Below are 23,426 nucleotides of genomic sequence, written 5' to 3'. Positions count from 1 at the left end.
CGATCCGTGTCCTCGACTCAGTCTGGTCCCCCTGAGTCGAGAAATCCGGCCGAACTGAAGTGTTGTTAATTGCGATAGGTGGGCTGAGAGTCGTCAAGAGAACGATCTCGACGCTTTCACGTGTGTCCTGTTGGAGCCAAGTTGGCTGCGCTCCAGTCCTGGAATTCTACAACGCCATGACATAGTTGGCGGACGGATGAAAATTCTTCGTACCACGTTGACCGGGCACCGAGGGGAGCCCGACCCATTGGTGTAGCTGCCCAGTCGCACACCACGTGTGGCAGGATGTGTAGTATGTGCCATGCTTCGGTACTGATGTCTGTTGGTTGCGCCCTACAATATCTGCTGGGGATACGTTGGGCAAGTTGTCCCCATTTGTCAGGATCATTCGCTGCTTGTCTCCTTTGGGACTGTTTGATGGCCTGGTTTGTGCACTCTGTATGCCATTTGGTGCAGAACTCTCGAGTCAAATCATCAATGCTATCATCGTTTGCCAATCTGTTGAGAGCTGCAGCTTGTTCAACGTACGTTTCAATAAGTCCCCACTGCAGAAGGTGGTCGTGTGTCCACCGGGTTTTAGCTTCGTACTCAGGAAAGGGTATGAAGGCGAAGAAATGCCAGAGCGCTTCAAGGTGAGCGAGAAGCCATTCTTGAATGTCGGCGGAGGTGACCTTCCTTCGTTTCATCGTTGGCAAGGACAGTTCCTCCTTGAAAAGATCACGCCATTTGATGAATGCCTCTTGGTTGGACAAGGCGATTAGATCTTCTAGAGGACCATCCACCTCCTCCTTCGGTACAGAATTTGATTGTCGGAGAATACAAAAATAGGTGTTGACAATGATGTCCCCGGAGGTAGCCTTGGCGTATCGCTGTGGAAGACTGCTACCTTGATGGCCCCTGCTTTGGTCCTCTTGCGACGAAGCTGCGTATGTGTCCATGCCGTAGGCTTCGTGAATGTGTTGTTCTTCGATATGTAGAACCTCCTTCAAGTCAGAAGGTAACGGGTCGGCATTAAGGATCGCAAGTCCCTGTCTTGCATGGACGAAATCTAGACGTGCCCGCATTTCCAATCGTTTAATGAGCAACTTATTCACCTCGGTGATGTCGGCAAGCTGGTTAATCGTGGTCAAGTCCACTGAGCGTTCCGTGTTCGTTAGAGAATTGATGTCTTCCTTCCACATATAGGAGTCAGGTAGATCCTTCGCGAAGGTCTCGTCCCCTTCTGCTCTCCACTTCAGGAAGAGCTCACCGTGACTGACACCGTAGAAATAACTTTGATCGTGGCGTAGTACCAAGAAGAATTGGCAGCATATGGAGCGACCAGCAGGCATAGAGATAATCCCTAGCAGTATTGTCGGAAGGCGGCTCGACATGACCAGTCTCGGGATGGGTGTTATCTGCAAGTCGGTGGGTTTTGTAGGAATAACGTTGGACATGAGCGTCTAAAGAGGCATTCGTGTCAAACACTACTATCGGATCCCGAAGATACTGGGACATAGCTCGGAGTTCATGCGGGCCCGCCCAGAAACTAGCGGGTACTTTGACCCCTGTCGACCGCGTCCGTGCTTGGTTGTAGTGCCCGTAAAGGGCTGCTGTCGACGCCTCCGTGGACGTGTAAGCCGGATGGTCCGGGTAGAGTTTAGCGTACTCCGCGATCGGGTCCACTAACCCCAGCGCAACATCTTTCCGAAGATTGGACATCATTAAGGCATAGATGGAATCCTTAAGAGAGGTAGCCTCGCGCACTACTGCTTTGGTAGTCTTGAGCTTTGCTGCAGAGTGATTCACTGTAGAAGCGTACATAGCCAGGAAGGCGCACTGCCCATTCGCCTCCACTTCAACCATTGTACCGTCAAAGCTGGCCAACCATTGACCGACCTGGATAGGAAGGTCTGAATCCCCAGCGTCAGTGCCAGTCCGAGTCGGGCCCATGGTCGGTTCCTCCTGAGAGTCCGGGGTTGCTGGGACCACATCCTCAGTCAGGGATGCAGGTGCGGGTAGCATCCACTGATGTTGCCACGTCGGGTGAACTGTCCTGCATCACTTTCATTACTTTCGTGTTTTCTTTGTTTTAGTATGAAGGCTCCCTCGTCCTCTCCGGGTACAGGCTCCGAAGCATGAGTCGATTCCACTCGAGGTGTAGCAGGAGGTGCCTGGTCCCCTGTTACTCCTAAACGCTGAGCGATTGCTTGGTGATCGGTCGCAACGTGCTGGAGAGGGGTTGATGGAATTTTTGGTGGCTGGTGTGATGTCATCATCATGACGAGATCGTCAATAGTTTTAACCGAAACCTCAATCTTGGTAGCCGTCGGCACTTGGACAACGGGCTCAGTAAATTTCCTGGTAGTTTTGCTTTGGACAGCTTCGATATTCTCCGGTTTGGTGCGGCACCTACTTGCCCCATGCCACGGATTGAGGCACTTCGTGCATGGACGCCGTAAGTGCTGCTGGAAGTGGTGAATTGTCAATTCTACCGTGCCTAACAAGATCCTGGATATTCCTTTTAGGTCTGTTGGGCAGTGGCGCTGTGCAAACCGGATTGTAACATTCCTGTTGTCATATATCTCGGTGCGTGTCGTTCGTGCATATTCCGCATCCAGTATTTGTGCGCCTGAGAAGCTGGCAAAGACCCGTGTAAGAGTGGCTAAACCCAATGAGGTACCTCCATACACCCGGATAGCGAACTGCAATTCCATCTGGGCATTGGTGTATACTCCTACTCCTTTCTCTTCTGGGAGGCGTTCCGTGTATCTCAGTGTGATCACCGCTGCTTTCAATCGTAACGTCTTGTTCTGCCAACGCGCTGACGCTCGTTTTGAGTAGAAAACTGCGTGAAGCGTTTGATTGCCGTCAAAACTGAGGCGTTTGACATCCTGTTGAAAAACTCTCACCATTGCGTGTCCGGTATGGTCGTCTGTGTTAGCGTTGAAAATTTCTTTAAGAATGGTCACATGTGGCGTGTGAACGGACAATCTCACGGATGCCGGTACAATAGCAGTGAGGGTTACATTAAAGTAAGTATCATGCATGTCTTCGACCATGGCCCGATGTTCACTCACCAGGATCTCCTTGATGATGTTTGGTGGGTGCTGCAAGTCCAAGTCGCCACTCAAATATTTAATGAAAATAGCATGCTCCCTTTGCGTCCAGGCCCTGATGGCGTCGTCCCTGCGGGCAGTCGCAGGGAATTCTGCCTCCGCGCGCATCTTCTCCTCGTCTTCTGTCCAAGTGTCGTTGGAACACTTGGTCCAGGCAGTCATGATAGTGGTCATCAGTTGTTTGATTTGGACAGGGTTCCAGACCCCGCGTAGCATGTGTGATTTGCGGGCCGCGTCTTCAGTGATCCTCGCTTCAGAAGGTGGATTTGCCTTTACTTTGTCGCTCCACAAGACAACCTTCGGTGGTGGACCCACCGCCTCTGTAGTTGGTCCAGGTAGGGGTGAGGAGCTATGTTTTTCTGAATCCGTTTCAAGTTTTTTCCCCAAAGGTCGCTCCGTCAGCTGTCCGTTTGGTTCCTCCTCGTTTGCATGTTGGGCGGCCTTTAAGCTCGGATCCGTCTTCGACGTGCCGTCTTGGTCTGTCTTCTGCCTCTGGGGATCCGGGGATAGCTGACCTGTGTCCGGAGGGCCAGGGCCTTGCGCCCCTGTACCTGGTCCCGCCATTCCGGTTGCGACTCCTTAGTTCCTTCGCCTTCTTCTTCCTGTTGGCCTGGGGTTGCTAGCGCTAAGCCGCCCAATCCTGAGCGACTCTTCCTTCCCAAGATATTTTTACGAGTGTACCCAATGTTACTTGAAGTGTAACATGACGTTCTTCGAGCTACCTGGTGCATGGTACCAGTGGCGCTCCTGCCACTGAGCGAGACTAACAAGACCATCACCAACAGTAGCGGTGATCACTATGGAATACCATTTGATGCACCCTACGTGAGACTCAGACTTCTTTTTTTCCTGATCCCTTATTGAAATGCTGTAGTGGACAACCACGTAACCGATAAGTAGAAAAACACATTGAGTTTCTTCTTTTGCCAAAGCTAAGGTCCTCTGCAAGCCACGACTTTCAGCTTAACCCTTGCTAAGAACCCCGCTGCGAGCCAAGGGTTGTCACTTTGCGATATCACAAACCTTGTGGAGACAAGGAAGGCAAGGACGCAGCAATGAGTGAAGAAGGTAACGAAGGCACTGATGTGTCGATCTCCGTAACGTTTCAGGTTACGACAAGGAAGAATACTTCGAGTCATGCGCGTTTGCTCATTAAGATCAGTATTCCGCGTTTCAGTGGCGGTTCGACGCAAGAGTGGCTCCAGTGGATTCAACAGTTCGAGCATGTTAGTAAGATTAAGAGTTGTCGTCGGAAGAGAAGGTATATCACCTGAGGTTGGTGCTAGATGACGTGGCATTAGATGCATGGGTTGACACGTCTGGATCCGAAGACATGTCGGACCAGGACACGTTTGATGAAGCGTTTCGCGTAAGCGTATACTTACGGATACTACTTGTGTACTTAAAGTGACAGATCGTTAGTTACCGGCCGATGCTGGACGATAAAGTTACGTAACATGAATGAGAGAGGTAACCAGGCAGTCGCCAGGGAGATAACAAGGTAGCTGTCGGTGACGGATATGATGGAAGCGTAAAAAACGGATAATACTAGTGTATATGAAAGGTGCCATATCCATCCACCTCTTTGTGTCGGGTAATCTACGGCTGTTCAGGGAGTACGGTCTTGCAGAGATCCATAGCTTTGGCAAAAGAAGAGACACAACGTGTTATCCTACTTATCTGCTGCGTGGCTGTCCACTACAGCACCTAAATATGAGAAATCAAAAATTGAAGTCTGAGTACCACGTAGTGTGCGTCAGCTGGTATTCCATAATGATGACCGTTACGGTAGGTGACAGTCTTGTTATTCACCCCATGCCAGTTGTCGATTAACACGTAAAGAGACGGCGTATGTTGACGCGCTGCTGACTGATACCGTAGTCTAGCGTTACGGTGCAGTTGGGGTGCACTGCGCCAATAGAATATGGTCCTTTGGCCACCTCACGATGCTTGGTACCTCGATCCTTAGCTGCAACTCGCACTATGACTTGATCTCCAGGAGAATAATAATGCTCTGAACGCGTAATATATTCTCACGATCATTATATCTCGGTATTGCTTCAAGTCTGCGCGAGATAGTTTCAATTCGTTTCATGAAGCTGCCGCGTTATTAATTCCTGCCAAAGTATAAATGTGCTGTTGCTGTACCCAAAATCGTGTGATAACTCGCCCGTACTGCAAATGCTGCATATGAAACCACTTTTCGCCAATCTGCTTCCGGGTAGCATCGAGTACCATTGTTAATGACTAAATGGACTCGCTTATAAAGGGCATTTGCCTGAGCGTTGTTGGAGGATGGTTTTGGCTTGACCGCGTAGCGGGCACGCTTTTCTCGAAACGCTTTAGTGGTAAACTCGTTGTCTCATCGAACACAACGATTTTTGGTCTTGGATATCGGCATAACCACGTCACGTCAAAGGTTTCTGCAATGGTTTGGTTTCTTGAATGGAGACTTCTAGCCATCTTGTAGCTTCGTCGATCACTGTCAACGCGTAGTAGCGATCATTACCGTAATGCCCATGGTATCCACATGCACTACGTCGAAAGGATCGACTTTATGCATTTCTCGTGGTGGTAAGTTGCCGTAATCATGAGGTCCACCGTAGAGTTTGGCTCTCTTGCATGTAAGACATTTACTCGCAAAGCTCACCAGGGTTTGATTCATTCCCGATCAATAGAAGAATGACTTCATCATGTGACACTGGCGCTTGGCGCCATGGTGTACCAATTGAGTGTAATACCAATCAACCACTTCTTGACGTAATTGGTCATAAATACATGCTTCTGCTAATTTAATAGACGTGAACCTATTATATTTCGGTTCTTGTAAACAGGGTCGTTTGTACCATTCATGCAGACTTGGAATCTTCATCTTGGTATTGTTTGATGTAGCTGCCCTTCAAAACACACTCAACAGGATCAATCGAGAGCGCTCCCAGCTCAGTCTCTCCCGTCTTCTTATTCGAGTCGCACGCCAGTCGAGAAAAGGCATCTGCAGTAACATTTTCCTTTCCGTAATTATGCTGGCAGGTAGGATGATTTTCAGATATTAGCTTTTTCCATTGCTTGACCCGCAATGCTTTCTCGGTTGTATAAATGAGAATTTAGGGGCCGTGCGGACTACAACGGGAAACCCAAGCAGCATTCTTCTGTACTCTTTCAAGATCTCCACCACAGATTACGACTCCATTTCGGTCGTCGTATAGTTTTGCGCGCTTTAAGAGACTTCTAGAGTTAGCTGCAACAAATGTTCCTTGTTGTTCAATCAATCTACTTAGCTGCTTTCCACTTGCATCTGCATATATCTCAAAAGAATTTGAGAAACCGGAGAATATCAGTAGTACGACTTTGGCCAAAGCCTTCTTAACCTCCTCAAAAGCATTGTTCTCGCTAGATGTCCACTGAAAGGCAGTCTTTGAAGACGTCAATCGTGTTAATGGCTTCACATCGCTGTCTTTCTTGGTATCGTTTCCCTGTAGTAGTTTATCATATCGAAAAACAGACGTAGTTCCTTTTTGTTATTAGGCCGCTGAATCTGGAGAATGGCACGCATCTCCTTTTCCTGAGGCTCAATCCCGTCCGCATTGATAGTAAATCCTAAGTACTCCACAGCTGCACAGAAAACTCGAAGTTTTTTTTTACCATTAAACGTCACGTAGAACTTCTGTAGACGCGAGAACACCACTCGTAAATGCTCCAAATGCACTTCTGCAGTTTTAGAGAATATAGGTATGTCGTCTAAATAGACGACAACAAAGTCCAAATCCCCCAGAATGCTAGACATGCACGACTGGTACTCATCTGGCACCGTAGAGATCCCCATTGCGAGCCTCTTGTACTGGAATTTCCGGTACGGTGTACAGATTGCCGTAAACCGTCTGCCTTCTTCTGCCAGCTGCCTAGCATAGTATCCCAAATTAGCATCCAGAGAGTAGAAGAACTTTGCTCCGCCAAGACGTATTAAGATTTCCCGAATTAGGCGCACGTAGTAGGGGTTACGCTTCAAGGACTTGCTCAAAGCTCGGAAGTCGGTCAATAATCGCAGACGCACATATGATTTCTTAAAGAAAAAAGCCAGAGAAGCCCATTCGATATCAAATATCTGCTCCAACACGTAGAGCTAAATGGGTCAATGTAACTCTTTCTTCACTGCGTTTTCTTCACGCCTTGGAACTGAATATGGGCGATCCTCTACTGGTGTGGACTGCTCTGCAGTATAGTCATGAAAATTCATCCGCCCTAAATGCTCATTATACATTTGGTCGAATCGCTTTAGCAGCTTGATTACTTGTTCGTATGTGGACTGATCTATTTATGCTGTCCCGACCATAGCTTCGGGCTCCACAGACGTGTCGTTGATCTCCTTCACTTCCTCCTGTACGTTCGGACCTCCAATTTCATCACTTGCGGTGGACTTGTCTCCCGTGTTCACTGCAACCATGTTGCTAAGCTGTCATTCCACTATCCCGTCGTAGAGATTAACTATTACTTCAAGCGCACTTAATAGATCCCGCCGAATCACCATATCGTCGTTGGTATCGTTGACGACGGAAAAGCTATGCGTAATTCGAAACCCATAGTTGAAATCCATAAAACGAAATTAAACTTGTGTCGGTCCAGCCACCTTAACGTCGCTCTCGACCTGCTCGTTTGTCAGATCAGACGGAGACATCTCAAACCCCAGTTCTTGATTTGCCGCCAGTAACTCCTAGTTAATGAAGCTTGTTCCGCATCCTGTATCCGCGAGTGCAACGCGCTCCTGTCTTATCTTGCTTAATCGGAAACGGAGACGCGTCGGAGGTTTCTTAGACGGCTCTCTGCCCTTCAGTATACTACTTATGAATTTACACCCACTCTCATCACTGAACGAGTAGTCAGAATCCATCTCCTCGACCAGTGTCATCTTCGCATCTTCAATATTCTTTGCTGCTGACCACTGATTACCGCCAGTTTTTGACGTATTTTTCTTCTGCGTAAAAGACGCACTATCAGTATGCGAGATCGTCTTTTGTAAACTAAATCACTTGTAGCCGTTGCTCTTCTCCCGTGACTGGAACTGCTTTGACGAGTGGAACTCCGTCTTATTTTCCTTCCCAAAGTTTTTCCCGCTACTTTTGTTACCACCCCTCGGCTTACCACCATTCTGCTTACCGTGCTGCTTCCAGCCTCCAGAATGACGCTCCTTGCCCTGACGTCGTTCTGACTGTTCAAGCCGCTCAAATTACTGGACAGGATTAGGCATGGTGGTAAGGTGGACACCGCTGAATTCGTATGATGTCTTCCACTCCTTTGGCATAACCCGCTTGAACGTCTGGATCATCGACTGTTCGTCGACAACCAAGGTGTTTGTGGGCAATTTCTTCCGCATTCTAGTGATCTGTCGCATTCGCTGATGACACTCAGCCACAGACTCGTTGCGTCTCTTCGCAATGAGAAACTGTTCCTCCTCCAGTCGTTCGCGGTACATGCTCGGCACGAACATGAGACCCCAGTTCTGGTATATCAAACACCAGCGGCTACCGGGTCTTGGCGTGCAGCTTGCATGCCAATTCTACCCCCTTTCATTTTCGCGGGCTAAGCGTTCGGCTTCTTGTCCTACCTTTAAAATCGCCGACGAATTCAACATGAGCGAGCTGTTCCGCGACCGTAAAATTAAATACATCCTCCAACCTGGTAAAATTAATGCCCATGTAAAAGCGATCGACATATGTACTGATTTAGCGAGACTTTTCGTAGTTTTATAATTGTGATCATCTGATGCAAAACCGCTCTTTTTATAAGCTGTCTAAATAAAGTAATAAAAACCTTTGCGTCGTGTTAGATTCACGTTTTCTTGGCGAACTTGGCTGGTATTGCTTAGCGGGATCACAATAATAGTACTCTGCAATGAAACGTAGTACTGTTGCAGGGCAGCTTTGAAATGATAAAATTGGTGTCGGATATACTTTTCTAATATATAACGCTGCTCGCGAGTTATTTACTGATTTAATAAGCCTCAGCTTTTTGTTGATCCTTTCGGAAGGGTATTAATATTTGAAAGCGAAGATCATTTTCAATCCATCGACAAAATTCGTTCCAGCGTTTTCACAACCGCAAATCCTCAACGAGCGCACCTACTGGGGTGTATTTGCCCAACATGGAACATACTTCGTCGCTACGGTGGTGAGCGAGCTGCTGCAATTGTTACTTGCTACATCCGTGCATGAACGCATCTACAAATTAATGCAAAAACATACATATACTATCGCACCATTGTCCAGTACCCGGGAACGAGGGGTCATTCCAGGAGCTGTGCGTCCCGTCGGGATGACCCGAGGTCCTGTGGCTACTCCTCGCCATGCCGTCTCGTCAGGATGGTTCCCGTTGAGCTCGACGGCTTGCGTGCCCCAGGCCGAGCCCGTTAGAGTGGTTCTATAAGGTGGCCCAAGAACGCTGATTCTCTGGTATCGTGGGACTAAGGCACCTAGCGTCATCGGGTCCCTTCCCGGAGCTCCGTGTTGTCCCACGAGGGCGGACGACCGGTGAAGTGAGCTCTTCGTTCAAGTGTAAGAAAAGTGGAGTAGTATATGTGAGGAAGTGGAGGTGTTAGGCATCTCTTCCAGTTAGCTCTCATTCTTATATTTCTCTCCTTCTACTCAAGAGGAAGCCAAGTCAATAAACAAGCTTTTTTTGCTTGTAAGTGTTCCTATCTACCGTCACGGCTACTGAACGAGACCGTACTCCCTGAACAGCCGCAGACTACCCGACAAGAAGGAGGAGATATACGACATCTGGTATGGAAGCAGGGTAGTTTGCTTGCTGGAGAAGGTCTTGTTTCAAGTGAAGACTCGCTGAAGCCGTAAGAAGAAAGCTACATCACGGACGGAATGGCTTCTACTAACACCGGAGAAGATGTGGGCAACACCATCAGAGAGGAAGAATGTCAGACTAATAGGCTACTTTTGAGGATGCGACTCAGTCTGTCTACTACGCAAGGCCTCCAAAACGTGCAGAACATCGTGGACCAAGCCGCTAACGGCTTGGAGAGAACAGTTCAAGTACTGGTGTCGAGCCACCCGTGGACGCTTTAGGCCCCGGGGTCCCCGCGACCATCACTACGGAAGAATTGGGCCCGATGCTAACACTGGACGACAGAGGCGGTCGAGCTGCGGTGCAAGGCTGGCTCAACTCCCTCAACTGGTTGACGTCGGTGGCTCCCCCCGAGATTGCGGCGGCTATGGAGAGAACCGATGGGAACGGTCACTTGGGGGCTTTCCACCTATCACTCGGGTGAGGTCTGCTATCCCATCTTACCAAGTTTTCACAATCCGAACCCCGACCACGGCGTATGGGCAAGATTTCAACCCGTTCTTCTCTCTACCGACCGTCCCTGAGAACAGCGGCGCGCTGCCCCGGCGAGTGCTCCTCCGGAAACCACTAACGCTCCTCCGGGAACCACTAAAGCTCCTCCTTGGGGTCTCCAGCCCACTGGCGGCATACAAGGTGGCGTAGGGAGCGCTCCAGCAGTAACGGTTCCCGCTCCTCAGAGTGTTCCTACTCAAGCCTCAGCTCCTACCGTTCGAGTCCCTACGCAGGATCCGGGGTCTCGAACTTCGCCTACCGGTGGGATCGCGTACGGGATCGGCCGTACGGGAACAACCGGAGCGTCCCGAGGAAACGGAGAAAGTACGGCTTCTGCCGGAACTCATCTAGGTCTTGCGTATCGTGGATATGGGAGTAACCCCTACTACGCTTCACCTACGTATGGTAATACGCCTTCGACGACGAGTGGTCAGTACGGTATGCCTACTAGTAGCCGGAACACTATCTGTATGCTTTAACCGCTCTACTCGGAAGGAGCGTCGGTGGAAAAGGCTCAATCGTTCGGGAAAGCCTTCGAAAGTGCAACTTTCGGGTTGGATGAACCCCTACGACTCAGTGCTTTCCGGGAGTGTTTAAAGGGAAACGTCGGCGAAGATTGGAGGATGTACTCGCGCATTAACATCGTGGATACCCTGAGACGTAGGTTTCACAACCTGTTCATCCGTCAAACCCCGTTGCAACTGATCGAGAACCTTAAGAACACTAAGCAACCCCGGGGGATGTCCGCCGAAGTGTGGGGTGACCTGATTCCGAGCCTCACAATACTACGATCCTCAAATGCGTTACCGGTACTTCTTGTCGGGACTCCGGAACCGGGATTGGGGGAACACTCTGACCACGACCATGATTGACCTCATCCGTGCGGCCGTGGCCATGTTGCTACTCACGAATATGCATCGTCCCGAGTTCGATAATGTTCCGTCCCCTAGCGCTTCCCAAGCGAGCGCTGTCCTCGAACGCATGATGAACATTATGCAGCAGACGCAGAACCTACTCGCTCAACAGCAGCAGCAACTTCACCACCAACAGCAGCTGTTGGAGCGTCCCTTGGCTGCCGTCTATGCTGCTCCGGCGATGAATGTGGCTGCAGCGTACTTTCCTCCCGATACGAATGCTTCCCAACCTTATCAACCTACCGGAACGCTTCCTATTACGCCTATAATCGTTGTTCGCGTGGGACCTGACTTGCTCACCCAAGATGGTGTTCTCGTGTGTGGTCGATGTCACACTCTGGGGTGTAGTCGAATTCACTGTCGTTGCGGCAAAGTCACCTGTTCTCACTGTAAGGAAGTGGACCACATCGGTGCTGAGTGTGAGCGTGACCCTCCTAGCGGATTCAGTAACACCCAGCCGAGGAACGGTCGCAAGTGCTTCTTGGGTGATGAACCGAGTCACATGCTTGCTGAGTGGCCTCTCAAGACATCGCTGAAGAGCCTCTGCGTTCCTGCCGGAACGACGACGAGACCCGTCCTAGGACGAGTCCACAACCAGCAGTGATGGGGCGGGAGGGAGGGGAAGGGAGTGTCGCTCCTTCCTCTTGTCTATGGATCGACACTAATGGGAGCGCTTTGAGCTCCGCGAAGGATTCGACCGAGAGGTATGAAGTGTGGCCCGTTGTGGGTGGAACGAGTTCCGCCTTGCTGGAAGAAAGTAAAACGACTGCAGTTTAAGCGTGTATGACGAGAACTGAGGAACAACTTTTGCTGGGAAATGACGGGGTGATGTGCCCGTATGGAGCGGTGCGTCGGTGCGTCAAATGCAGTCGGCAGTTGGAGGATAGAACAAGGAGCGTTTGCGACGGAGGAAGGCTCGGGACCCGTACGGGACGGTCCCGCGATAGCCGCGAACTTCGACGAGCGTTAGAGAGCAAACCAATGAGTACTCACGAGAGAAGACCAATAGAGCGAGGGCGAAGTAGTGAAAGGAGAACTAATCGAGGAAGGGGAAGCGGAGGAGCGGCGACCTCGGACGTCCTCAGCGGAACGAGATTGCTCGACGACGCCAACCAACTACAAGAGTGTGGTTTCGAGTGTGCTAGATCTAGATGGGGAGAATGAAGAGTCCGAAGACCACCTACTACAAAATGTGTTACCCAAAGACGTGACAGAGGTACTCGAAAGAACAACCTGAGAAGAGGGAGGAACTACGAAAGCAAGTGTCCCAATCGCGAGGGTAGAAGCACGAGAGAGAGAGGAAGACGTGACCCCTCCCGAAAGAAAAGACTCCTCCGGAGGGAACTCTGAGGATGTCGCCCGTCCTAGTTCTATAACAAATGAACCCGAAAAGGAGCCGTAGCTCGCGTGGGTGTTCTCCAAGGAAGAACGGAACGGTTTGGAGGACGGAGGACCCTCTGAGCTGGCCGAGGAAAAGGTAGTGTATGACAAAGAACTCGAAGACCGACTGTTCCCTCTTGATGAGGTAGAACGAAAGCGCCGGTTGGGCGAAAATGTGAGACAGTCGGAGAAGTTATCTCTTGCCGAATTGAGTGTCCTGCTTGACATTCCCGAAGGGAAACTAGCGAGGACCCAAGATTCTTCCCCTGGTCGACTGTCTACTCCGCAGTACTGGCTGGAAAGGTTCCAAAAAAACGAAAAAAGACGCTGGCGTCGTCCGGTGTAGCGAAGCGCGCCAACCGTAACTTCAAAGAAGAATCGCCGGTCCTGATCAACTCAGTGACATCAGACGTCTCAGATTACCGAGACGAAGAAGGCGGGACTTCGCCGAAGAGGTTCTCGTGGCAGGATGTACCTAAAAAGATTGTACATTTCCCGGAGTTGAAGATACCTCCTCTGTCCGGAGAAGTTGACTTCTCTGTAGTGGAAGCTAATATCGCGCTGGCCCTGGAAGGTTCTCCTCAGAGACCCTCTGACCTCAGGCGAGCCGCGCTCTATTTACTGGTCTCTCGAGGAACCGTACCTGACCCTTGGCGGGGAGTGGTGAGGCGAGCTGTATACTTCCTCTTAAGGTCTAAAGCAAAAAGCAGAGGCGGCTGGTGTGAAGGGTGTTTTGGCGAAGGATCGCAGGAAGAAGAGACGAAAGACGCCTCCCCGCCCCCTACTGATCTCCGAGACCTTCTAACCAGGCTCGAAGAACTACTTGAGCGTCTTGTAGCTCCCTCCGACTTGCGGCTAAAGAAGTTACTAACTAAGAAGATATCGGACCTCTACGAGAAGAACGCTGACAAACTACGATTAAAGATCCTCGAGAGGAGTTCACCTTGCAGACTATGGCGTTGGAAGAGTCCTGGCCCTAAGCACTCTCCAAAACAGAAGCAAGTCAGTTTCGACTGTTCCTATCTGTTTAACGGCCGTACCGAATCGCTCGGCTCGAACTGTTCTTCCCGAGATACGGAAGACGGATTATACGGCTATGTGAACGTCGTCGCCGACGCCCCGGAGCCCCGCCCCAAGCCGGGCCTGGTAGAAGTACTGATTGCTGCAAGGAACGAGTCAGCTGAAGAGGAAGCCGGGGTCGTCCCTCTCGGCAAGCGGGTGATCGGGTCAGTGGGAGGCGTGGAAGCTCTATCGTGGGGGGTTATCGAGAACCTCCCGGTCGAACTTCTCATTGACATGGGAGCCGTATCGTGTCTAGCGCACCGGCGTGTACTGAAGCGTCTCGGCTTAAATAACTACCCTCTCCAACCGTACGTTGGTAGTTGGAATGGTGTGTCCGGGTCTACGCTCGTTATCGAAGTAGTACTTGCCCGTGACGTTGGGATCCGTCGAGAGGAGAATACCGTTTGCTGTCGTACAGAAGCTGCACGTCGCCGCCATCCTAGGCACCAACGAACTCAAAGACTTCAGAGCCGTGGTAAACTTGGATGATAGCACTGTTACGCCGAAAGATACGGTGAGGTGTTCCCCCTGGGATCCCCTCGAGTGGAGGAATTTTGCCTGTCACGCATCTCGTCTACTGTTCGAATCCGCCCTGGTGGACAAGGTCTCGTGGTCGTTTAAGCCCATGGTCAAATAGTTGACGGGGCCACCGTTCTAGAAGAAGGGCTTGCCGAGTTGGATGACTCTACTAAAGTTGCTAGGACTCCCTGCACACTGTATAACAACCTAGTGATCGTGGAAGTGTGCAGCCCCTCCATCGAGGACGCTGTCATCAAGAGAAGTACTAGATTAGCGAGTATTACGGTGATCCCCGAGACAATGTCTCTACTAAGAACTACTGCGAGTATTAAACGTGAGGCCGCTCAGCCCGCCGAGGCAGACTATGAACCGGGAAACACAGGACCAATGGCTACACTCTGTCATTAGCGCCTCTAGTACTACTGCCGAAGGTGCTAAGGAGTCCTCACTTGGTCTGGATCGAGTACTCACGGAGGCGCTCAAAGTCGACTTGGAAGAGTCTAAGCTGGGAAGCGAACAAAAGTGACTGTTCACGAAGTTCCTCCGACATGTTCGTCGAGACCTCGATGCGCCCTGGACGTACGAGTCTACTCGAGTTTTCTATCGATACTGGGGACCATCCACCTATAAAACAATTCCCTTACCGGGTGTCCAAGGCAGAAGGAGACGAGATGGAGTCTGGAGTACAAGAGTACTTGCGCCAAGAACTCATACGACCCTCTTCTAGTCCCTGGGCAAGCTCGGTGCGTATGATCCGCAAACCGGACGGCGGAATACGGTTCTACATCGACTATCGAAGACTGAACGCTGTCTCTATCAAGGGCTGCTACCCGATGCCGCTCATTGACGATACTCTGCATGTGCTAGGAAACGCTAAACAGTTCCCTACGATGGACATTGCGTCTGGCTACTGGAACGTTCCGATGGCCGCAGGGAGTGAAGAGAAGACAGCCTTCACTTGCAAGGATGGCCTCTTCGAGTGGCTCGGAATGCCTTTTGGACTGTGTAATGCTGTCCCGGCCTTCGAACAACTGATGGAAAGTGTGCTTGTCGACCTTAAGCGGAGGACTTGTCCAGTGTAAATCGACGACTGCGTCGTTTTCAGCGAAGACTTTCCTACTCACCTAATACGCCTGAAACAAGTCCTGGTACAGTTCTGATCTGCTGGATTCAAGCTCAAGATGAAGAAGTGTAAGTGGGCCCGTGACCAGGTAGCGTTCGTGGGACACATCGTCACTCCTTCTGGCATCTTACCCAACCCCGAGAAAGTCAAGTCGGTGATGAATGTGCTAAGACCGCACGACTTGCACACTAAGAGAGCGTTCCGGGGCCTGACTAGTTACTTTAGGCGGTGCATCCCAGGGTACGCGGCCATATCGGTCCTGATAGAATGGCTCAAGATGAAGGAAGCTCGGTTCTTTTGGAACGACGACTGCAAAGTCGCCTTTCTGCAACTCAAGCGTAAGATGGTGGAACCTACCATTCTTGTGTATCCTGACTTTTCAAGACGCTTCCATCTGTACGTGGACTCATCTAAACCCGCCGTGGGAGCGTGCTTGATGCAAACCGTGGAGGGGTGCGAGAGGGTAGTTGCCTATGCGAGCTAACTACTAGTGAGTTTGGAGAAGAGCTGGGTCCATAAGGAGGAGAGTACTTCGGAAAGCGAATGTTGGGGCATAGTATGGACCACGCGTAAGTTTCGCTGCTACCTGGATCGCTGTGCGTTCGACCTGTACCCGGATCACAAAGCTTTGACGTGGGTCTTGAACAAGACTAACCGCACGAGTAGCGCCAAGCTGGCTAGGTGGGCCATGGAGTTGTCTCAACTACGCTTCTTCGACTCTGGCCTCTACGGGACCCTTGATAGAGAAAGCTGGCGACTCTAGTCCAGTAGTGTCACCCGACGAGGAAGAGGCTACTGACCAACTCTTGGTGTCCCCGGTTGATGTTCTCGGTCTACAACAAACTCGCTTCGTGGAAGAACAGAAGAGGACTTCTTGGATCCAAGCTACGATAGCGTTCCTAAGCGATGGGGCTCTAGCTCTGGACCCTCAAATGCGCTCTAGGAACCTGCTGATGCCCCCTAGCTACTCGGTAAAGTACGGTGTGTTCAGGCGTCGCGTGCATTTAAAAACTCGATGCGGCTTATCACCCCCAGACGCAGGGTCTAGTCGAACGCTTCAATGGTACGCTGATTGGGATGCTGAAGATGTATGTCAACGAAGCGCAAAATGACTGGGATTTGTATCTACCCGAGTACTATTCGCGTACCGTTCGTCTTACCACGAGGCGCTTAGAGCCGCTCCAAGCTTCGGCCGGTATGGCTGGGACCCTGTGTTACCTCTAGACCTCGCTTTCCTTAACACAAACAACGAGTGGAAGAGTAACGAAGTCACCAGCTACCGTCGAAAACGATAATTATCTCTACGAGATACGAGACGCCTCCTGATGGCCCAGGGGACACACGAACAACGACTGAGTAACCAAATGTCAGTTAAGTTCAAGGAGGGAGTCCCAGAATGGGTCTACCAGTACTTCCGAGCTCGTTGTGGAGAGAAGATCACGAAGAAGCTTGCTTTCGCGTGGCATGGCTCTTTCCGTGTGGTCGGGACTGTGGGAGCAAACTCCTATCGCGTGGCTATTCCTACCCAACCTAACCGAGTGGTGACTATTAGCGTAAATCTGTTGAAGCGTTTCAAAGGGCGGTGGAGCAGAATGTTCCCGTCCGAAGCACCTGATGAAGTTCAGACAAGCCCTGGGACCGACGACGACTGGCCTTTGTCGGAAGGAGACCTCCCGTCTACTAGCTTTGTGAAGAGAATCTTGATTGGAGAGGAAGAGACAGCCCTGACTGGGGTTCCCTGCCCAGTGATCGACATAATCGCTAGGGACAAGAAGAACCGAGAAGAGCGGTACCTAGTGTTGCTGGCAGCCTATGAGACTCTCTGGAGACTCTGGAACACTCTGTTCCCACCTATGCAGCTGCAATCAAGGTGTTCGAAGAAACCTGTCGTCGAGAAGAGGACCTGCCTGAATTACGTTGCAGTGCGCGGTTAGAAGATGCTAACGCCGCTGTGGACGAAAAGGAACTACGCTTCTACGAGAGAAGAGCCGTAACGGGCTGATCGATTGAATCTGAGTAAACTCTCGACCATGGCTTCCTCGGAAGAGTTCTGAAGAGCACCTTACTGTACTCCGCAGATTTTTGGATTCTACATTACGAATGACTACTCTACTACCTGCTGAAAAGTAAAACCACAATTCCAAGATGAAGAACGAAAACGATAAAATGAGGGACGAATCGCAGATGAAAAACAAAAAGAAACTAAGAGGACGATGCTACTACACCTACGCTCGTCCTGTCGGAACGGGTCTGGGCCCTTACGGATCACAAACGCCTCAGTGGGCTTACGTTAGGCGCTTTGTCGGATTTCTTCGTCGACGAGGTGGGGGCGGCGCCCTCCCCCGGTGAGCTCGACCCTCTAGGTGCTGATGGAGACGGCGAGGTCAAACGTCTCCGAGGGGACACTGTCTTCTTCGACGAAGACGCAGAATGCGACTGCGAACGCTTGCGCGTACTGTCCCACGACGCTTGGACTGACGGGGGAGTGGTCGTGCCACCGTCGGTTTGTTTATCGGAGGTGGCTTTGTGCACCTTCACGTGTGAAGGTGATCTCGGGTTATCACGCCTAGGCTCCTTACTCGCCTAAGTGGTCGAAGACCTAGTCGGCGACTTCGAACGAGAAGCCGAACGCTCCTCCGAGCGTGACCGCCGAGACTCCTTGCGCACCGGTGATCTCGATAGTAACCGCGGAGGAGAAGCCGAACGTCTAGGCGATGCGGCGCGCGCCTTGAACTTGCCTTTAGATCGTGGGGGTGTAGGGGACCGCTTGCGCGCCGAACTCACGCAAGACTTCTTCAAAAATGAAGAACTTTGTGACGGAAAACGGGAACGCTTCGCGCGCATCTTCGTCTTCAAAGGCTTGTGGGAGGGCTGCAAACGCTTACTGCGACGGCTGGGCATCCTCCGAATTCTCATCCGAACTAGGAGACAGGAGCAGCGTTTTCTTAACGGGGCGGAGGTCCTCGATCCACTCACCGCTTTGTCTTCTTCGTAGGCTGACTCCTCCTCACTCGCCTCCTCCCAGACCGCGGTATAAGTACAATCCGTACGTTCGTAAGCCTCATATCCCGCGGAGTCCGCTTCGGACGGTTCGAGAGGAGTGACCTTGGGTGTCCAAAGAGCTTCTTCTTTCCGTTTGTATGAGAGCTTAGCCGACAGCTTCTGGGGGCAAGGACAGTGGCTTAGCGTGTGCCAGACCCATTTTGAACGACCTCCCACCCAATGGGGCTCGTGATCCTCTTTCGACTTCATGTCCAGCAGAACGAGCGCTAGAGCCCGGTCTGTGAGCTGACTGTCCGGCTTCGAGCTGTTCGGGTCCAGGGCTTCAGTGTGCTTCAACAACTCTGTGATGGTCGTGACGCCTTCTTCATCGATGCGGAACGGTTTAAAAGCGTTCTTTACTTTACGCGAGTACGCTCCCGAGTCACGCGAGTAGAGCTTTAAAGGTTGTCGATAACCGGTCCGTTATAGAATTCGCGTCTGAAGCGTTTTTCCGACGCGGCTGTCCACATGAGACGACGTCGGTGAGCGCAGCTCTCGAACAACCGGAGGAAGCCGAAGTAGCACCAAGTCTCGATGCAGATGCTCAGAAACCAGACGCGCGCGACCACCGCCGCCATTTTGGCCTTACGACGCTGAGTCTGGGCGTTTGAAGTCTTCAACGGGACGTTCGTCTGCCGACCCAGAGCTTGGAACGGTTTTCTTGCGGGTTGTACCACAAGCGAGAACCCGGTCACGGGTAGGCTAGCTGGTACGGTTCTTGACGAAGCTCGGCCGCCTCGTAGTCGATCCTCTTCAGATCGTCAACAATAGGGGAAGAAGTCGTGTCCAACAGCTTGAACGGACGCACATAAGACGACCAGGGGTGACTCTGACGCTTCTTACCGGAGCGAGGTCTCTCCGTTACCTTCTTGAACTGGCGCTCTTGAGCGGGAACCGACCGTCTGCGTAAATCGTGGGTGCCGAGGCGGCATTCCGCGAGTAGGTTGCCGAGGCGGTATGGGCATGATCACTATCGGTCCCGTCAAAGCGCCCGCAGCCTTCCCCGTGTCGTCCAGGATTGCCGCAGCGATGTCGTCCAGCAACTCGAGGCCGATGGAGTTGGCGTTTGCGGAGCTGGCGTTTGCGGCGAGGATGTCGCGCATGATGACCCGGAAGCACTCGTCGGCCAGGGTATCATCGTAGGAGGAGCCGTCGGAGTCCAACGACTCGACGTATCAGACGGCCTTGAGCTTGCGGGGCGCCTTATCGCGCGAAGTGCCCATGCCGGTGTGGAGACAAGGTGGAAGGGTCCGGGAGAAAGCGTCTGGGGCTGAGGCAAAATTGCCGAATGAGCCAAAAGACTGACCGTCGGTACCCAGACCTCCCGTTCCGTATCTCTGGAAGTTCCTGTGAAAACTGCGTATCGGGTACAAGATGGACTCTCACAAGAGATGAAGAACTGGTGTCCTTATTTCCCAACAATCAGGCTTGATTGATGGCTAGCGACTAAGACGGATAGAGATCGACCAACTTCGAGAACAGTCACCTCGTGTGCACTCAGTTTCCTATTGGCTGAGTGTTCTCTCCTACAATGAAACCTCAAGCGAGTGTTTTCTACAAGTACGCCCGCTAGGAGCTGTGGCCCGCGTACGTAGGAGCCGTAACGGTCTGGGTCCTAACAACTCCTCTACGTAACGCTACCTGGTAGTTCCTAATCCAAGTGTGGCGTGTGGTCAAAATGAACTGTGATATTTGTGGCGACTGTGCTTCTTTATACCGAGACGTGCTACAAGCGGGTGAACTTCGACAACTCCGCGGTGCGTATGAATTCTGGAGTGCGCTTTTCGCTGTGCCTCCCATCGTTCTGCTTAGAGAAGAAAAAAAGTATGGTCGCTATGGATGGATGCTGCGGAGCTGGTGGATCGCCGGCTAGGTGACTTTCTCCGACTACATCCCGGAAGCCCTCCTCCGTACCCGAAATTCGAGCGTACGCTATTGGTACGCTTTCTGGGTAGCTTCCAAGGCTACCTGGATGCGCCTGTACGCTGTGAGAGAAGCTGTCTGCCGGTTGGTACTACTATGCCTTTCCCGGCTACTGTACGTACCGGTCAACGTGTTTGATCTGTTGGAGCTCATGCTCCTGGGACCTGTGGGGGTGGGGGCCGTACTGTTATTTCTACTGGCATGCAACTACTTCCTGGCTGGAGTTTCGCCGGCACACTTATCGTGGTGATCGCCGGAGTGATATTTCACGCTTGCCGTCAGTATGACGATGGAAGCCCTCTACGAACCGTCCCCCCTAAAGTGCTGGTTGAGCTAGCTCCTTCAAGTACTCGCCGGAATGCTTCTAAGTGCAGTGCTGCGGAGCTCGAAACATCGAACGTCTATGGGTCGACGACGACGTCGAAGTGTTATATGACTATCACGCCGCCGACCCCGACTTCATAGATGACTGGGCCGAGGACTACCCTGAGGCGTTCCAGCCTCACATACCGGTCGAAGTGACTAACAGCGGAGTGAATATGGCAAACGTGAGGAGCGTCGGCAGGGAAACCGTTCGCCGAGGACAGCAAACGATATATCGGGGAGGGTGTCCCGTACCCGGGAGCGAGGGGTCATTCCAGGAGCTGTGCGTCCCGTCGGGATGACCCGAGGTCCTGTGGCTACTCCTCGCTCGGCCGTCTCGTCAGGATGGTTCCCGTTGAGCTCGACGGCTTGCGTGCCCCAGGCTGAACCCGTTATAGTGGTTCTATAAGGAGGCCAAGAACGCTGATTCTCTGGTATCGTGGGACTAAGGCACCTAGCGTCATCGGGTCCCTTCCCAGAGCTCCGTGTTGTCCCACGAGGGCGGACGACTGGTGAAGTGAACTCTTCGTTGAAATGTGAGAAAAGTGGTGTAGGGTACGTGAGGAAGGGAAGGTGTTAGACCTCTCTTCCAGTTAGCTCTCATTCTTATATTTCTCCCCTTCTACTCAAGAGGAAGCCAAGTCAATAAGTACGTTTTTTTTTGCTTGTAAGTGTTCTTATCTACCGCTACGGCCACTGAGCGAGACCGTACTCCCTGAACAGCCCAACCCTTGAAGAAGGATGTATACGACACTATCAACCAAATGCTAACGCAAAGAGCCTTGAAAATTTCATAGCACCTTTCAAACTGGTTCCAACGTTAAAATATCACCTGCTCGGTTTAAGTTTTGGAATCTGCAACAATTTGAAGACCAACGTCGCTCATACTAAAAAAACAGCTTGAAGTTGCTTAATATATCTTTCTAAGCTGTTAAAGAAAACAAATGATTTTCCCATCATTTCAGTGCTTAAAATTAAAAATTATGGTGCAAGGCCATAAAAAACTTGTTTTTTACTTACGAAAAACTGGATAATATGATTGAATTGACGCAGTTCCTACTTTTTCTGTGGACCACTTATTCCATCCTTATATTAATCCTTATACGTACTACTCATGTAGCAATACCAGGATTAAAGCCAATTGCTGTACGTACTTTCTTGTCTGCTCGTACTACGTGAGACCAATATTAAAATTGGTTAATGCACATTGCTTCCATAAGCAAAAGCTGTTGCGGCAGGACCAGGGATTTCTCCTTCGTGTATTTATTTTATAATAAACTGGGGTGGGCTGAAGTGACAGGTGGAGCATGCATCGCAGTTAAATTCCTGCAAAACAGTGCATGGACGAAACATCTCATCGAGCGTTTCGGTTACTGCTCAGTAGAGATGTTTGCCCTGACTACGTGAGGCGTAGATTTGAAGAAATGCGTTTTATCAGAAGGGGAAAAGTCTCAATTTGCCAATTCACTTTTTTACTGACTGTAAGCTTAAATCGGACTCCAATTTTCAGTTTACCTTCTCAATAAACATAAAAGGGTCATCGATCGCCTAATAGTCCCCACTCAATAAACATAAAAGGGTCATCGATCGCCTAATAGTCCCCACTGAATCCTTGTGCTACCCTTAATTGCCATCCTTCAGTGCCAAGAGGGCTTTCAAGGCCTCTTTCTCTTTTGCAGTCAGTTCTTTGACAGCTTTGCCGGCCTTTTTCACTTTTTTGGCGGAGGCTTTCGATAACTTGTGTAGTGCTTCGGCGGCATCCGATCTCTTGATGACATCAACGATGCTGGTAAAACCTCGATCTTCTTCATCGGTCGTCGCGTCATCATCTTCCCGGCCTGCGACTCGAAGAAGTCTCTTCCGGGAAACAGTATAGGTCATATCGTTGGCTGCGAAGTCGGGAGAGACCTTCGACAAGAGCTGAGAGTCATCGGCATTCGTGAATGCTGCGACGACACTACAGCGAGCTAAGACGGCGACAACAAGAAAAATGTAAAATGCACTGCGCATGATTCTGACGTGGCTAGGAGGGGACTTGTGGTCTTGAGGGCAAAAAGTCAAGTGACTGCCGGCGATGTTTCGTTTGGCCACTGGTCTGGTGGTTTCCTCATGGTGAAGTCACGATGGGGACGTACGGTTACAATATCCGTCGGGTACAGTTCTCACGAAAGCACTGGGCAAACCAAAAGCAAACAGTGTACTTCAACTCTTTTAACCCTTGAAACTTTCAATGAAAGTTTGAGCACGAGTACAAAATGAAACGGAGAAGACAATCCGGGTCACAGAAGTTCTGTGACAGAACCCCCAAACTTATTTACAGATCGCCCGTATTGGACCCCATATGGTTTTTGCGATTGGACAGTTCCAGTGCAGAACCAGCTCCTATATACATGTAAGTTACATCCCATGTAGCATGTATTAATACAGTAATAAGTGAGCAGTGTTCACAATAGTCTATCAAAACAGTTTATTGCTACAAGCTCCGCAGCATACCATGGCCTCATTCATTATCTGCCCCCCCCTCCCAGTGCGGCATCGTCTCACACAGGTGCATGGCGAACCGCAAGAATACACTGCAACTGCTCCTGAAACGCACGCACAATTTCACTTTGAGCTGGGAATGGCTGCGCTAATAATGAATGTGGAAGAATCATCTGCGGC

At 50.9% G+C, this 23,426-nt stretch overlaps 1 protein-coding gene across 1 annotated transcript; it reads right to left on the bottom strand.

Annotated features, from left to right (window-relative positions):
• Positions 1–22,388: 22,388 nt before the first annotated feature.
• On the bottom strand, positions 22,389–22,775 carry PITG_04145 (secreted RxLR effector peptide protein, putative; the record flags this gene model as incomplete). Its single annotated transcript, XM_002905801.1, has 1 exon — positions 22,389–22,775. One exon carries the CDS (start codon positions 22,773–22,775, stop codon positions 22,389–22,391), a length of 387 nt encoding a protein of 128 aa, XP_002905847.1.
• Between the last annotated feature and the right edge of the window lie 651 nt (positions 22,776–23,426).

This window comes from Phytophthora infestans, genomic scaffold (genome assembly GCF_000142945.1).
Source record: "Phytophthora infestans T30-4 supercont1.5 genomic scaffold, whole genome shotgun sequence".
NCBI classification, from domain to species: Eukaryota; Oomycota; class Peronosporomycetes; order Peronosporales; family Peronosporaceae; genus Phytophthora; species Phytophthora infestans.
Note: the sequence above shows the minus strand (reverse complement) of the source record. Positions and strands in the feature narration are given on the sequence as shown.